The sequence below is a fragment of the Schistocerca gregaria genome, chromosome 1, assembly GCF_023897955.1.
Source record: "Schistocerca gregaria isolate iqSchGreg1 chromosome 1, iqSchGreg1.2, whole genome shotgun sequence".
Classification (NCBI taxonomy): domain Eukaryota; kingdom Metazoa; phylum Arthropoda; class Insecta; order Orthoptera; family Acrididae; genus Schistocerca; species Schistocerca gregaria.
In genome coordinates this window covers 522,003,354-522,021,428 of record NC_064920.1, presented here as the reverse complement: position 1 = coordinate 522,021,428, position 18,075 = coordinate 522,003,354, and the positions used below count along the sequence as shown (strand labels likewise).

Below are 18,075 nucleotides of genomic sequence, written 5' to 3'. Positions count from 1 at the left end.
GGCTTCATCTGCCAGAGGCTGTGCATGCGTGCATGCGCACCTGGTGTCTGTTTTTTTACAAATGCCTTGTTGGCTGAAAGCTTATTTTCTGACTCTTTTGTTGTGCCTGTCTGTGACTCAGCATCTCCGCTATTTGGTGAGTAGCAACTATTCTTTTCTAATATTGTTGCATTCCTTCCTGGACTTTCCATTGTTTAATAATAATTTTATTTTTTTATTTGCTCAGTAAGTGTGTACATGTCAATAACGTGTCAGCCGGCTTTCGTTGGTTATGACAGCAACTATTGAAACAGGCTTTTGGTTTGCAGGTAACAGGTGAACTGTCAAACAGTGGTCAACCAATGCGACGTTTTACTCAAACTTTTGTTCTCGCGGCACAGGCACCAAGGCAGTATTATGTTCACAATGACATATTTCGCTATCAGGTTGGTATTTATGTATTAAAGCAGTTGGCCTTTTGTTAGGTTTCTTAGTTAATTACAGTATTCAGTTGTTTGAATATTTGTTGCTCACCATATGGTTATTAACGCAGTAATGTTTTCTATTAACTTTGCACACTTACAGAATTTTAAAAAATTTGATATGTTGGCAGAAATCATCATTCAGTCAATACTACATATATTGATTGAGAATTGGGGGGTTAGATCCTGATGCAAAGTGCATTGCAGTCAAGTGCGGTGGAAGGACTATCAAGCAAAGCATATGAAGGGCGAGAATGCAGTTCTGTTACTGGGAAGAATGAGGGATTGTAAAATAACAGATGTAAGATCACTTTGGCAACCGAGAGCAGTATTTGATGCTGTTGTTTTAAAGAAAACAGCACTGCTTTGTAGTTGATGGATCTAATTGAAATTAATATACACACGAGACAATTGCTAAAATCATAATGCAGTGGGTGTTACTAATCTAAATATCTTTCTTACATTGGTTTTCTCTACATTAGCTTTATGAGTCTGATTTTCTGTTCTATAGCAACATCACATCGTCCTGGCAGCATTTGTTGTTTTAGGGAATCATACTTTTGCAATGGTTTAGACATAATCGAATCTTGCAGAGTTAATGCAGAATTTTATATTTTCCATGAAGTTCAATAAAAAAAGCTTAGTACTTTATTTTTAATCTTAAATTTTGTAACACATTAGCTACCAAGCTAAGAAAGTAGTAATTTATGACTGTCTCTAGGATAAAGCAAATATGACGACATAGGCTGTTTAAACTTGCGTCGCTACTGGTGGGCAGCCGAGTACCAACAAACACTGGTAGGCAGGGAGGTGTGTGCAAAGAGCTGATGCATGGACGGCAAGTCTGCTGGGCTGTAGTGCATGTGACAGTTTCCTGCCAGCTGAACACATGCAGGCAGGGTTGGAAAAGTGAGCTGAGGGGCGTGAGGCAGTATACACATCATATGGGACGGTGTTAGAACAACCTACATTATTAATTCTTGGGAAGGAACTGTTTAATACTACAGTAATTTGAGTTCATTTTTAAGTTGAATGTTTTTCAGTGGTTTGGGTTATTGTCTTTGTTTCTCTTGAATGTTTCTGTATGGTTTGGCTCATTGTTACATAATACCATATAATCGATACTTCATAGACTCGTTTGGAGGAATTTAATGCAGCACTGTCAGGCTATCTATCCTGACATGTGATGGTAGGGTCTGTTGGATTAGGTCCAACCATGACCAGTTTTGTATATACATTACTAAATACTGCTGAAATCAATCTTTCTCTCTGAAACAGTCATTAAGTAAAGGAATAAACAGAAAAACAGGAACAAAAAATTTTGTCTTAGGTAGCAGTTAAGAGGGCAGCTAATAATCAGGTACACTGACAAGAACAATTGAAAATTAATCAGAGAATGAATTAACTGTATACTGCAAAAAAATTAATGTTGCTATTTATTTACAACTTTTTTTAAGAAATGTGTGTGTTTTGTGATGCCAGGTTTCTGATGTTACATATTGTTAATTATTTTCTCTGTTAAGGACATGATACTAAGTGATGAAGAAGTCGAACAGGATTCAGGTAGATCAGAAGCTGAAGATGATGCTGAATCAGAACTTCATCCCGCCCCAGAAGTGATACAGCCGGTATGATTTTTTTTAGACATTTGTGATTAAAACGTATTTAATTGTAATAAAATTATTAAGTCATTGCTGATAGTCTCTCTCTCTCTCTCTCTCTCTCTCTCTCTCTCTCTCTCTCTCTCTCTCTGTGCGTGTGTTATTGGTAGAATATCTGCTTAACACAATCTGGATTTAGAACAGTTGTAAATTTTTAATGCCAGATGTCTAGTTGATTCTCTCACTTTGTGCCATTAAAATACCACCAAAGATTTAGGCAGTAAATGTTAATCCTTGTTTTGACTGTTTCCAAAATAATAAAAAATTAACTGGAAATACGAAATTAAGACATTCCAACAAGCCTTACTAAGCAAACAAAAATTGTAGTACAGCAATTTGTACTTTCTAATATGGCAAGGGTGGCAACTATCAACATACAGGTGCTACTGAAGGTTGTTGCGCCTTATATGGACAGAAGTTTTATTGGAGTTACTGGAAGAGGTACGGTTAATGTCCAGAAAGATTGCATGTGGAGCTCAGGATCAGGTTGAAATGGTGACAAATGTTGATGCTATGGTGGAATGCGGATAATGTCTTGCCAAGGCTGAAAGAGTAATTTTTGGATAAGGACAGGAAAATATTGTATGGCCAAATTTGTTGGTTTTTTTTCCGCAAAATTAAGTGTTGTCATTGTTGTGTGTCTTTTTGACACATTCGGCCATTTTTGGGCCACTCCCTCCCCCACCCCCCCATTCGGTGCTGTCCCCTCCCATCCCTCTTTTGCCATATTTAGTGTGTGTGTGTGTGTGTGTGTGTGTGTGTGTGTGTGTGTGTGTGTGTGTCCACCACAGTTTTCCAATTTCAGTGTAAATGTGTGTACATCGCGGAACAATTAGGAAATCCAGGTAAAATGCGGGAAATGTTTAAGATTTTGGGAATTTTTCATTGTTTGAGTTCTCAGTTAAATGTCTGTAATTTTGGTTGGTAAGAACTGATACTGTATTTCTTACCACTTTCTTTGCTGCGGCTCTTTCTTACCACTTTCTTTGCTGCAGTCCTGGGACTGGATGGGTGCAGTTCTCCATGATACTCTATCCTGTGTTAGCTTCAGTCCTGGGACTGGTTGGGTGCACTTCTCCATGATACTCTATCCTGTGTAAGCTTCTTCATCTCCGAAAACTTAATGCAAGCTAAGTCCTTCTGAATCTGCTTAGTGTATTCATCTCTTGGTCTCCCTCTACGAGTTTTACTCTGCACACTGCCCTCCAATGCTAAATTTGTGATCGCTTGATGCCTCAGAACATGTCCCACAAACCGATCCCTTCTTCTTGTCAAGTTGTGCCACAAACTCCTCCTTACCACTTTCTTTGCTGCGGCTCTTTCTTACCACTTTCTTTGCTGCGGCTCTTTCTTACCACTTTCTTTGCTGCGGCTCTTTCTTACCACTTTCTTTGCTGCGGCTCTTTCTTACCACTTTCTTTGCTGCGGCTCTTTCTTACCACTTTCTTTGCTGCGGCTCTTTCTTACCACTTTCTTTGCTGCGGCTCTTTCTTTTCACTTTCATTGTTGCTGTTATTTCTTACACATTGTTGTATTTTCGTGTCGGTTCTTTGTCAGTTCTTCATTGCAAGTGTCTGTATTGTAGTTGTGCAATGCTAATTTGTTTACTGAAGAGGCTTCTAAGAAATCCAAGACCATCCAGTGAGTTCTGTGTTTTCGTGAGGAATTTGCCAGTTGACACAGTTGCATTGTGTTTTGTGAAAAGGATTGTATGAAATGTCTTCTGACTGGGGCCACAGAAGAGTGAACTGTGCCGACTGTTTGTGTATCCATGAGAGTGATATACAAGAAAACAGACTTTTTTCAGGTTGGGAATATGTGTTCTCAGTTGAAGACTGTTTCAAAGTGAAGATGTTTCCAGGTACTACTCTGTGTGTTCTAAATGTTTTGACAGAATAACAACAATGATAGTATCTGAAAATGGTGAAGCCTCCCGTGGTGCAGATGACGCAGATTTTGTGTCAATAGAGGAATTAAATACCCTGAAATAGTCAACTACAGAGGCAGGTGTTACTCCTGTTAAGAACCCATGGTCAGTGAAGTTGAGTCATAAGCTCTACGCATCAAGAAAATGCAGAGAAATTACTAAAGCTATGGATGAATACACTACAGCAAAACTGACCACCCCTTTCATAATAGAAATTCTATCTTCAGAAGAAAATGAACCAAAGCACTCTTGCACCTCTTGCCAGGAATTTTTCACAAATATCAATACAGCTGTTGAATGTTTTGCATCCTACAGTGTAAAGGTGCAAGTTGTAAGTATTATTCCAGAGACATTTTCAAAGAAAAAAAATTGAACCATGTTCCATAGTATCGTAGTAGATGGTAGACAAATCAAGAAATGTGGGGTCTGTGAAAGGAGTCTTTGGAAGACCAGATCCCTGCTATGGTCATTTTATCTGGAAGATAAATTGGATGGTTCTCACCATAGTGCCAACAAAAAAGACCCTATTACTGTAACAATTAAAGGTCAAATAGTTGTGAAGGTGAAGAGGTACATGACTAGCAGTATTAAAGAAACTTTTGCAGTTTATAAAAGCAATCATACAACTTAACCCCCTCCCCCTGGTGAGGCGTTCTCTTCGTGGTTTGCGCCTGGGGCTGCGCGTCGACGGTCCCGGAGAGGCTGGTGTTGGTGTTGGCGTTGGCGTTGGCGTCTATGGTGGCGACGGTGTAACTGCTACGTCCGCCCTGGTTGCTCATTTGTTTTCTTTTCTGAGCCTCTTTTTAATCTAATTAAGAAGAGGCTCAGCAAAGAAAATGAACAAGCGGCTGGGGTGGACGGGGCAGTTACACCGATGCAGACGCCAGCCTCTCAGTGACCGCCGATGCACGGGTGCAGACCGTGGAGAGAACGCCTCGCGCGGGAAAGGGATTTAGGACGGCCGCCCGCCCTCAGCTCAGTTCGTCAGCGCACCTGACGATGGCGACATGTCTGATAGCCAAAATATTGTGTCCGTTGGACACTATGGACCAGCAGTACACCTGTGGACTGTTTGAGCATTATTTCTGATGGTGTCCCAAGTCATTTAAAAAAAAAAATGTTACCAGTTGTAAGTCGCTTGTGCCAACTGACTGGATATGCAGTGCTATTGGTCTTGGGAAGAGGCCTTGTGATGGTGTAGGAGGCCTGCTGAAGTACCATGCTACAAAACATAATCTTTCCAGACCAAATACAGTTGCGATTCAGAATGCTGAGGGTTTTACAAGAGTTGTGAAATCTTACTCATCCACAGCTCTCAATCTTTTGTTCAAAGAGGATATTGAAGAATTCCATGAGCTGAGAAAAAATAATGTTCCAAACAAACTACTCCTGTAAAAGGAATTCAAAAGACACATTTTTGGACTCGGTGACTGGTGAAATCATATTGCACACACTCTAAAGAGCAAGAAAGAAGAAATTTCATTTGTTTGGTCAACACTTCAGAAACAGTAGGATAACATTCAGATCCACAACCTGAGAAGGGGGATGTTTGTGGCACGTGTGTATGGCTGTGACTCGTGGATTGCAGAGATTATAGGCACCAGTTATGAGTTAAATGAAATTGTAGTGAATTTAATGCTACCACATGGACCAGCTGTTGGATATAGGTTTCCAGCTGAAGGACAGCAACAACACCATCAGTCCTCACTTCATGTTCAAAATGTTTTGAAGATTGTAAGTGCTCCAGTTCCTATTGGTTCAACAGGAAGGCATCACTTTATATCAAAGGAGGATACTGAAGCAATGGAACACATTTTTAGTTCATTGACTGGCTACTTTCAGCACAAGACAGAGTGCATAGAAGTTGTAGAAATTGAAACCTTTAAACATTTGGACCTTTCACTTACATTTTGGAATCATTTAAAATGCTTAGAAATGAGTCTCTTACACATCTTTCAAAATTAAAATTATGTTAGATAAGGCTAGTTTTTTTTAGCCTGCTATGTGATAATAAACAGGTTTTATGCAAAAATTTCAGTTGTTTATAAAACCTGTTTAACCTAATAGTGGAAGCTCTCCTTTTCATGGAATGTAGAACTGTACAGTACTAATTAACAGGGAAAAAATCAATTTTATGGATTGGTGTATTTGAAAAAAGAAATTGTTTTCCATAAAATATAAAAAAAAGTTCAGAACGCTATAGTTAAAGAACTTCGACAGGTAAGTCCAAATGGAGGATTTCTTCGTAATCATAAAGCAATTATATTTCATATACACAAAGAATTTTAATACATTTTTAATATATTTTAATATATTTTTCCCATGTGGAAGTCTCTCTCTCTCTCTCTCTCTCTCTCTCTCTCTCTCTCTCTCTCTCTCATATATATATATATATATATATATATATATATATATATTAAAAACAAAGATTCCAAGACTTACCAAGCGGGAAAGAGCCGGTAGATAGGCACAATGAATAAAAAGGAAAGATGAAAGGATGTGGGTTTTAAGGGAGAGGGTAAGGAGTCATTCCAATCCCGGGAACAGAAAGACTTCCCTTATGGGGAAAAAAGGACAGGTGTACACTCGGACGCGCCCACACACACACACACACACACACACACACACACACACACACACACACACACACACACACCCATCCATCCGCACATACACAGACACAGGCAGACATTTGGTTATGGTTTGGAAGTAAATTACGTATTATTGAGTATAATTAGGCAGTATAAAATGTATGGTAGATTACGGAAAAAGGGAAGATGAATACAAAGTGAAACTACTTGTACAAACAAAAAGAGAAAGTAAGATGTTAGAGAAGATTTCGAAATGCAACAGAGACAATAACAAACGTAATTCGTGGGTTCAAATTAATGATGATGTAAATAAAATAGAAAGAAACTTCCACATGGTAAAAATATATTAAAAACAAAGATTCCAAGACTTACCAAGCGGGAAAGTGCCGGTAGACAGGCACAATAAATAAAACACACAAACACACACAGAATTTCTAGTTTTCGCAACCGACAGTTGCTTCTTCAGGAAAGAGGGAAGGAGAGGGAAAGACGAAAGGGTGTGCTACACCTCAGACTCGGGGCATTATTTAAATTAGTTTGAAATAACATTCAGCTGTTTATCTTATATTTCATTGAGGTTCAACAGTACATTGAGAGAACTGTTAGTTTCATAAACATGATCATCTGCAACTGGTGAAGAATGGTTAGCTGTTCCAAGAACCAGTGTAGAATAAAATTATGGCTTACTGCTGCAGATCTTATAAGACTGGAGCAGTGAGACTTTTCCATTTTATCTTTACAGGAATGCAGTCGTGCAAGTAGATAAAGGAAGGAGCAGAATAGAAAAATGTAGTCTCTAACAAATGTCACTATGCCTGACAATAGAGTGAGTGAGTGTTAGAGAGAGAGAGAGAGAGAGAGAGAGAGAGAGAGAGAGAGAGAGAGAGAGAGAGAACTGGTAAAAAGAAAAAGGACATTGTAAATGATAAACATCTACCAACAGCACATGCCCTTTCTTGGTCTAGCAAGTTGGACTGCTAGCAAAAAGACATACTTCTCTCTGTAAAGGTTTTTGATTACTGCTACCAGTCACAAAATTTGTAAACTAATGTATTATTTATTTACTGTGTGACATGTTTCAAGGGAATACCTCATCAATGGCATTACAAAAACAATTCCATAGGAAGATCATACAGATGTTAAACAGTCATTCCATTAATGCTATGGTTATCCTGTGGAAGAAGAGAGAACCTTGTTAGAGTTAACTCATGGTGGTGATAAAAAATTCATGACCCGTTATTTCGAGCTTTGAGATGTGTGCACATGTCCATATGTGATATTATTCCTTAGAGTTGCGTTTCATAAGAGAGAGAGAGAGAGAGAGAGAGAGAGAGAGAGAGAGAGAGAGAGAGAACTACAAACACCCAACTTGATTTCGTACATACTTCATAAAAAAATTTTATGTTTAGGAGCTGAAAAGGAGCAGCTATTAAATTTTTAATTGATCCCACTTCAATCATATTGCTGTTATTTTTAACTTAAATGAGAATGGTGCAGCTTTCAACAAAGGAGGCTAAACGAAAGTTGCCATTCAACCCTTCTGCTTTGACATGTGGCAGTAAGATGAGGGACACCCCTGTTTCAAGCAAGTACAAAATGGCAACCATACCATAACTCATTTGCACCCAGAAACTAACATTAACAACATACTGCAGGGGGTAGAGGGTTTTGCACGAGTACAAACTAAATGTGCGACAGTAAGAATGACACCATTCCAAAACAAATATTAACCCAAAAGTCAAGCACATGAAATTCTCAACATTCAATGCAGTGAAAAAATGCAAAAATGAAAATGTTCGCATTGTAAATTTTGTTTATTTATATAGCTCAAATGAAGATCATGATGCCAGTAACCCATGCACATGTTGGATGCCCAGTACCATAAATTTCACTTGACCTCTACAGCTTGTGCAAAGCCCTTGATAGGATGAATCCACATGTAACTTGAAAAACCAACACCGCAGATTTCACTTGACCTGTATAGTATCTAAAGTGAAGCCCGCAGTACCAAAGGGTAATACACTCAGGCCATCAAATCTGTTATCCAGACCTTCCTATCTGTCTGAAACGAAGTTCAAAGTACAACAAACCAGAAGTCACTCACTTAACTAATATCAAAAACATAACCTCATCAGTGATGGTAAACAAATATCCACAATACTTACTAGTTGCAGTTCAACACAATCATTGAACACTAACAAGAAAAACCTTGAAATTCATGAAAACTTGCATTGTCAGCAATGTAGTTATTACAGAAACTGCTATGAAAATTAACACATGTACCATACATAGAAAAAAAACCTTATCAACCAAAGCTACAATCAGTCGAGGTAGCTGTAGTAGGAACTTGATCGAAGACAACATATCTTTGCACATTGCAACAAACAATGACCTACTTGTAAATTTCTGTGTCATATGGAGGCCTGACTAAAAAGAAAAATGATATTAAATCTCCAACTAAAAGAAACACAGCAGTAATAATTCCAGACACAGACAATGCCACAGTACATGAAATCAAAGTAACACACCAGCAAACAGGCATAAACTCTTCCAATAACAGCTTGACACACACAGCTCATATCAATGACCCACTAATATGCCTAACAAACAACTTGGAAACATAAAATAACCAACATGAGAGAGTGCCACCAATACAAGAAGTCGTGCACAAACATGACCCAACCCAATATCACCATGCTACCGTGACATCACACAACACTGTTACGTCATAATATTGAGTTGGCCCAGCTTTACCCATCAGGTTTTTGTTTTACGTCTCGTATAGTTTTTAATTTACAAACAATCTTGAAGAACAGCAGCTGCAGCTTCTTCTGTATTACCTTCTATTATTCATGGTGCTGGCATATATATTTCCTGAAGTACTGCAGCTTGGGGCGCCAATATTACTAGACTACAGAGTGTATATGTGAATCATTTTAAGATTGGTTTAATGCAGTTGAGACATGGACTTCCAAAAATATACATACTATGCAGAAAAATTTGGTATTATAAGGGCATTGCTAATGAGTCCACTGTAGATAATTGTAGGCTGATAAAATGTGACCTCAAGTAAATTAATATCATATTTGACGGCTTTGATTGCTGGAAAGAATAGGTGTGAAGTACGACAGAATTTTGGCACCACGTGTAATGTTAAAGAAGTAAAATATATAAAAAAAAAAAAAACCCACTAGATGTGGTAATAATACAGATATATTGTACATATTTTTATTGTTGGCAGCAAACTTTTCCCACACTGATTATGACTATGTTTGTATATTGACAGAAATATTGAACTCCTACATTAGTTTAGACAGAGTAAATCTTGGAGATATTTTTCTGCAGGAAAAGTCTCAGCCGAGTTGTGTTCTGTGCATAAAATATTGGAATATGTGCTTTCAGGCCAAACATTTTTCACCCTTTCTTACAGAGAGTACAGCAACAGCCTGTGTCACAGGCTGTGGCTTACTACAATAGTACTGGTCCAATACCTACCCCTGTGCCACCAACCAACACTGCACCAGTAACCACTGTACAGCCTCAGCAGCAGTTGCAACAGCCAGCTCAGCAGCAGCAGCAGCAGCAGCCACCCCCACAGCAGCAGGTTCCTCTGCAGCTTCCAACATCCCAACCTTTGCAGCAGTCACAGCAGCAGTCACCACAGCTTCCGTTGCAGCAGGTATTAGTCTGTTCATAGATTTGATAAAACAGTTTATTTCATATGAACTGATGGCTTCTACATAGTTCACAGTTCTATGTATTTGATGGGATAAATCACTTGGAAGTTCATTCTAAGCTACATGTAACTGTTTCTTCAGACCTTAATGTCAGATCCACTAATGACACTCCTTATAGTTGGGTACCACCAAGCCATGATATTATTGCACTTGGCCGCTATCAGATACACACAGCGACATTGCAGTAAATGACTATCTTATCCATTTTTTCAACTGCCTTGTTCACTGTGGAAGTCCTACTAGCTTCATGAGCAATTGTCTGACCAGTAGAACAGCTGAGAGCATTCTTACAGGCTTAAAGGGCACTGGTGAAACGCACAAGCCGTAAGAGATGCTGTCACTCCCAGGTGCAACAATATTGTGGTCAGCTATTAGCAGGAAATTAAAAGTGGTTCATTTTGGCTTGTGGTCATCTGGCTTATTTTTTATTTCCATGTAAGAACTAATAAAATAAGAAAAGGCATTTGAAGACTTGTTGGAATATAGGAGTAATACAAATTAATAAAATCAAACTACCTTGTCACTGAATAGTATTAAAATGTATTTTTTCCAAAACATTTTGATAGAAAGAGAATAATGTGTGTGAGCTTTCATTGTTTCAAAACTTGTTCAAGCATTCTCACTTTTAAAAAATAAAAATGCATGAATCCAATCGTGTATTAGTGCACTTCATGCTCTGCTGCCACACCAATTTTGGGTAGTTGATGGTCTGTATGAGGCACATACCTCATAATGCAAAGTAGGACTTAGCTGTGGAACCTACCGTCTAGAACAAAGCAATGTGTACGCTAGCTGAAATGTAAAACTTGGTATAATGTGGACACTTCTAATGTGGCAGTTTTAAGTGGCCCATGTTTTGAACTGTGGTTGTGTCAAACGGTGCTAGAGGCTGTTACTGAACTATGTGATTGACGACAATCAATCAGTGGAAACTTCAGAAAGGAGTATTATCAACATAAGGAAAAGATAGATTGTTACTCATGTTACGTTGCAGATAGGTACACTTACGCATTAGCTTTTGGCAGAAGCTTCCTTCATAGAAAAAAATACACATTCATTAACACAAGCAAGCACACCACTTATCTCACGACCACCATCTTCGGCTGCTCGGACTGGATCTTTTCAGGTCCCTTCTTGCAACAAATTGTAGACCAGGATTTACATTTACGATGATGTCAACATCAGCAAACCATTGCACAGTAACAGTAGTCATTATTGAATTCTTTGTGTCGTGCGTTGCACATTGATATCATATTTTGAAGTAAGTGAAAAGACTAATCCTGGTACAGCATGGATTTTAGTTGTCTTCCCTGTGACCATGTGTCAGTTCTGCTTTCCGAAAGAGAGACAACACAGATGCGAGAGGGAGATGCAGTTCATTTCCTTGAACTGCTCGTCTTCACTCCCCTCTACCAGTCAAAATTCTAGTTTTTACGTTTGGAATTGACTGTGTTTTTATAGCGTCTGTATTTTGCACTACAGCAACTGGAAAACAGAACTCGTCAACTTATTTCAACTGCACCGAAATTCTCTCTCTATCTTGTGAAGAGGGTTATTTTTGCTTCTATTTCTATAAGTGCCTTTTTGGTTTTATCTGGAGCCTTCTACAGTATGTGTCACTTGGCAGTGACTTACCATGGAAGGTCGGTATCAATGTAGTACAAATTTTGTAATTATTGAATTGGATGGGAAAATGGAAACAATGTTAAGAAACTCCTTAAATATCTCTCTCTCTCTCTCTCTCTCTCTCTCTCTCTCTCTCTCTCTCTCTCTCTCTCTCTCTCTCTCTCTCTCACACACACACACACACACACACACACACACCACAGATGGAAAAATACTATTGGTTTCCAACAGAAACAGTCCGCTGTTGAAAGCTTAAATACAGCCAAAAGAAGTAAAACAGTGATCATTTTGGGAAAAAAATTTAACATTTGAGTTTCTGCAAAAAGAGATGTTTCAGACATAAAACTCCCCATTTACCACATTGTTTAACAATCGATGTCAAAGCACTAAAGCTTTGTAGCATGATAATCTTTTAAATCTGCGTTGATTGATTTTAAAAAAAGTGCAAATTTTGCGAAAAATAGAGGAGAATCTTGCCAGAAATAGAAGCAACATTTTCAAGTCCATGCTTGCAACAAATGATTGCTTTTGACAGTCCAGGTATTATATTAAATTTACTTTCGTCTATTATCCACAACACATCTAAAAAGAAATGCAACAATCACAATGTAAAATACTGTGGTAAACTATATTTCATCAGAGTTTGAAGCACCATCAGCATTGTAAAATGTGGGCGTTTTGCACATTGTAAAGAGAGACTATTCATCCAGTAGCTGTCTTTATCTGTGCTGTAGTCCAATTCCTATTTACACAGTTCTTAGGTGCTTTTTGTGAGGATGATTCTTTGGCAGAGCCTGATCTTCATATCTTTGTTTTTTGCAAGGAGCCGCCAATTTTTGTACCCTTCTCGTTTTTATGAAGAGAAACAATTGCATGTCTATTTCTTTTATTTTCATGTTTGTTGAATACATTTTTTTAAAAATATGTTTACTGGTTTCTATGTGAATATTTTTAAGTGATTTTCATTCGTTCTTATGTTAACTGATTTGATACACGTTGTCAGAAATTGGCATTGTCCAGATGTGTTTAAAATTATTTTACTGCATGTTGTGTGGCCATTATGTTTCATCTAGTTTTCACTTCTGTATTTGAAGCATCAGTGTACATGAAGTTCCCAGGCCAAGGTCCAGTTTGCAGCCACTAGTTAGTGGAAAAAAAATATCCAATTTGAGTCTCCTGCTGTAATAAATCTACTTTCAAGTTAAAAACTGTTGCCCATGTCCCTTTTTCCTCTCCTCCTCAACCATTTCAAAATACATTTTTTACCAAATGTTAAATATTTCTGTATCGGTGCTCCATTTGTTACCTAGATAGTATCTCATAGTTCATGTCCTTAACCTTTGATTAACTTTTTGAGTCATTGGTAAAAGAAGCACTAATCAATGATCCTCATATTAGTTCCTGCTGTCATTATTACATTTAAGATTTCCAAATTCTGTAAAAACTTTTTGAAGTGCATAGATGGAAACTAGAAGAAAATATTGGACAAAGAATGACTACAATCACCTGGAGAGAACAAACATTTAATATTTGAAATGCAGATGCAGTAACTAGTAGAAAAATGTCACAAATATCAGACACTTATGCAGATAATATGTCATAGTTCATTGTAGAAAGCTCTTAGTCTAAAGTTTATGTAGGGCTACTGTTGATGAGACATTGATTTTTAGAAGTGCATTGAATGAAAACAATAGTAGTATTTTGTGTTTGTCATTGTACAGTCCCTCAATAAATGTTGAAGTGTTGTTCTTTCCTAGCTGTCTAAGGTCCTCTTAGAAATCTTCAACTAGAGGTCAAGAAAAACCACACGAGTGTCAGCCAAGGCATGGAAGTAAGATAATGAAACAACTATGTCATTTGTGTTTATTAAATCGGGGAAGTGATCATGCACACATGTAAAAGCAGCGCAACAGTGTCAAACAGTTAACACTGTATACAGATAGCTACTGATCATCGGAAGATAATTGTAGATATCATTACAGAGCAAATTCCTTTCCAATCAAGTTAATGAAGGATGTAGTTATGGATGCAGGAACAAGTGAGACATGGGCAGTGATGTTATTGATCAAAACTGCAATAATAATTTTGCATGCACAGTGTACATCGATATGGTCCTCAAAAAATATTGTTAAAATGCTTGTTTATCAAGCATACAAACTGTCAGGGTCAGAGGCACGGTGTTGTTACAGATGCAGAGGCAGACACATCTTCCCTGTGCCTCTCCCATATTGGTGGGGTTCTGCTGTGGAGAACAAATACATCAATGCTGACAAGTTTTCACTGACATCGGCTTAAACTGAGGTGAATTGCTTAATTATACTTCCAAGTAAGTGCTGTGCACAAAATGAGACAGGTGATTCGCAAACACATTATAAATATGTGATCAGGTTGAAGGTTTTTGTTTTTCACCTCATTAATATTTGTAGAGAATGGAAGTAAGTTTTGAACAACAGATATTTTTCCTGTTGTAATATCTGCACATTATGTGGAGCAGTTTTCAATGAATGTCAGCCATTGAAATTATTCTGTGTAATTATGTGACCAAAAGATTGCTACATACATGATGAGTGAAACAATTTCTGGAAATGAGTGGCAAATGCCTCATGTTGATGAACTTTAATGGCAGTAACAAGAATATTAATGACAAGATGCATGACGTTCATGTACAAGCAGTGTTACACAGCTAAGAATGAAAATCACCACTATCAATAGCAATTCGGTCGCTGTGGCAATATACAGCATACCAGTAAGACTAAGTTAAAATGGACACAGAATAAATACAGAGCCCATTAAAATCTCTCATGGCATTAATTGCCTTTCTCTCGGTGGTACACAGTTATTTAAAGTATCCAATGTTATTTATCAGAATGTTAGATCTGGAGCTCGGAATACTTGACACTTCATCACACTGCCCATGTCTCAAAAAGAGCTGCATTCAGGCTTTCATAAAACTATGCTGTACATTTCCGTTCACAAAAGTAATCTTATATGTAGACAGTTGGCTCATTGGTTTCCTCAACATACTCCCATACTTCTCTCAAAGAAAAGTAACCATGCAAATCACTATGTTAATAACTTTTAGATTACCTTTTTGCTCTATTACAGTGAGAGATACACATCGGTTTTATGCACAGTTTTAAATTCCACTTGTTTCATTTTACCACATAGTTAAATCAGTGGAATATTCATCACCTTTTTATGTATTTGTAACCCATCCTCAGAATTGAATGATGACTGATTTGTTTTAACTTTGATTAGTAATCTTAAAATGCGAGGCACATGTTATTTGCCTTTATATGCAATGAACAATATCTGCAGATATCCCATTTAAGTAAAGTTACCGTGTAAAAGGCATTGTTGGTGTAAACACCCTTCCCGATTTATTGCTTTTCATGTTGCGCACCCTTTTTTGCATCATGTAGAAGTGTCAGTTTAAAGACTTGAAACATCGTCTTATTGCTGCATATGTTGGTACCATGGTAACAATTTTGGACTTGCACTATTTGAACATCTGCAGTGTTCCCACCGTTTGGATAAAATACTTTCAAATCCATGTATGATGCTTGAGAAGAGATCATATTACGTGCAGTTGCTATTGATGCTTGCATGTAAATAGAATTGCAAATAGGAGAACGGCTATCTCTGCATATATTCACCCAGTGCCATCCTTATTGTGAACTATACAGAATATTCAGTCTAGTTGCCAAATCTAATAAAATGAAAAGCACTAAAAGTATGAACTTAAATTTTGCATATTGCAAGACTTCAAATTGGAGGGAGTATTTGTACCCAGAATAAAATGTTTTTCGAAAAATTTCAGATGGCAAATTATGAAAGAAAACTTGTCATCAGTGTGGGGCATGTCATCCTGTTTAAGAACATAAAAACTTGCATGCAAATCATTGGAGAAGACACTTGTTATTTGTGAGTAATGATACAGTTTGACTTGGAACTGTGCATATATCTTGAGATTGCACTGACTGGGTTGCCCGTGCCCTTAAGAGGCTAACCAAGTAGACAGTGAGGACAATAAAAATAGATTAGCTGTGTTTCAAGCTGCTATCAGTGGGTAGCAGTTTTCAGTTGGCAATGTATTGAAGCAATTTGACACCTGAAAGTGAACTATAAACATTTCTATGTATACGACAATTGGCAATGGACAATCCGTACTGGGACATTTCCATGGGTGAAGTTTCATTGGAAAATGTCAGTGTTTAATTTTTCATCTCCAGTATGTATGACTGTTTAAAGTCTGAGGTTAAATAGAACAGCTAAAGGAGATTTTATCGGCAAATGAAAGTTATTGTTCTTGGTGTTATCCTAGGTGCAGTTTCTGCGATTTGAATAAAAAAAAAGTCAGGATTTGAAACACCTTGAGTGCATAGTTTATTGTGCACAAGTCATATTTTACAGATTTTGTCAAGACACATGATATTAGGGATGTTAAATGAACACACCAGATCTCAGATTTGCCGGTTTTATTCTGAGGAGGAGAGTGGACAAGACTTTTATGCTACATTCATTGTTGAAATTTGTCTCCACTAGAGACGAACATTATGTTGTCATGGGTGAAAAATAGTTGCAGTTCCATTAACATATGCATCGTCTTGTACCTGGTTTAGAAGTGAGAACTTGCTTTAGGGCTGCTGAGAGTGGTTGTGGTGATATGGAATGTTTGCCCAGCTTCTCGCAGTTCTGGATTTTTCAGAATGGGGATGCAGCTAATAAAGGATACGGTAGTAATGCATATGTTCTTCACTGATAATGATCCTTTACCTTGCAGTGTGGGTAAGTCAGGGTTTTATCACTTTTCTCCAGCTTTAATCAGTTTCATTGAGATGATGATAATCTCGAGGCACTTTTACTGTCTTTGTGCATTGAACCTTATGCGCCCCATCTACCATTACTTCCAAAATATAACTGTTACCTGTGGAGCTGACGAATTTCTCGAGCTATAGAAACATAATAAAGGATTCTAGGTATGCTTGGACAATTTCTCATAGTTTCATTTACTGTGATACAGCCATCTTAACTGATGCAGTGTCTGCCCAGCATAAGATTTTTCTCATAATACATTTATTTTTTCCAGTTTATCCAATTAAAAGTTAATTGTTTCTTGTCACAACTTCTAAAGACATTCCTAGATAATTTAATTCAGGCCAGCAGATTCTATATTGTTCCTATAATCATTTGCTTAGAATTTTATAATTTTCTGTTTCTTTAATAGTTGCTCTGTTGTATTTGACATTCACTTCTGTTTCTCTTTCCTTGTATCCACAATATATATTGAATCATGTGCCACAAAAAATCCTGACTTTTTAAGATACTGGACTTGTTACTTACTTTGATTTTTTATGTCCTCCTGTTCTTAAACCTAAATTTGACTTACTTTCAAATACTTTCTAACTTTATATCAGTTTTTGCTCTGATTCTCATGAGCTTATGATCACTTGAATTTATAATGTGATATAAAATGGCCATATTCAGAACAATTCTGTAATGTTTGGACATTAGTGTAATACTCTTCCAAGTGGTGAAGTTCGCCGCATGAAATTCTTCATAACACTATTTGTTGGCACTGTGGTAATTCTGAAGGTGTGTGTGTGTGTGTGTGTGTGTGTGTGTGTGTGTGTGTGTGTGTGTGTGTGTGTGTGTGTGTGTGTGTGTGTGGTGTGTGTGTGTGTGTGTATTTATGAGTTGCTTTCTCACCTTGATTAATAATAGAGGTGCCCCTCGATGCATAAACAGAAAACTATGGAACACATGTCCTTCATGTTAAAGGGGTCTGCCTTTGTTCAGGTTTGAATAGAGGAAAATCATTGATACCAGTATATTTCAAAAAGCTGTGCTCGAAAATGTGACTTTCCCGAGGGTTATATCTCGGGGTCTGTTGACCAGAAATGAAGGATCAAGTTTTCTGCATAGCCCTTGGTCAAGTGTGTGTTTGTATACATATCGGAAGAACAGGCTTACCCTAGCTATCTGACAGTATTGGGTCAAAATATGTACATACATACTTCCTTCAGAACTAGCAAATTGAGCAGTCAGTTTGTACTTTTGCTTTAGGTGTGG

The 18,075-nt window shown here is 37.6% G+C and overlaps 1 protein-coding gene across 6 annotated transcripts in view; it reads left to right on the top strand.

The window, feature by feature from the left end:
* LOC126354864 (ras GTPase-activating protein-binding protein 1) overlaps window positions 1-18,075 on the top strand; it is a 134,878-nt gene that overhangs the window by 59,040 nt on the left and 57,763 nt on the right. For all 6 annotated transcript variants that reach the window (XM_050004867.1, XM_050004877.1, XM_050004895.1 and 3 more), the window contains exons 4-6: window positions 309-425; window positions 1,985-2,089; window positions 10,071-10,319. In XM_050004867.1, coding sequence (XP_049860824.1) covers window positions 309-425; window positions 1,985-2,089; window positions 10,071-10,319 — 471 coding nt within the window. The remainder of the gene's footprint in view (window positions 1-308; window positions 426-1,984; window positions 2,090-10,070; window positions 10,320-18,075) is intronic.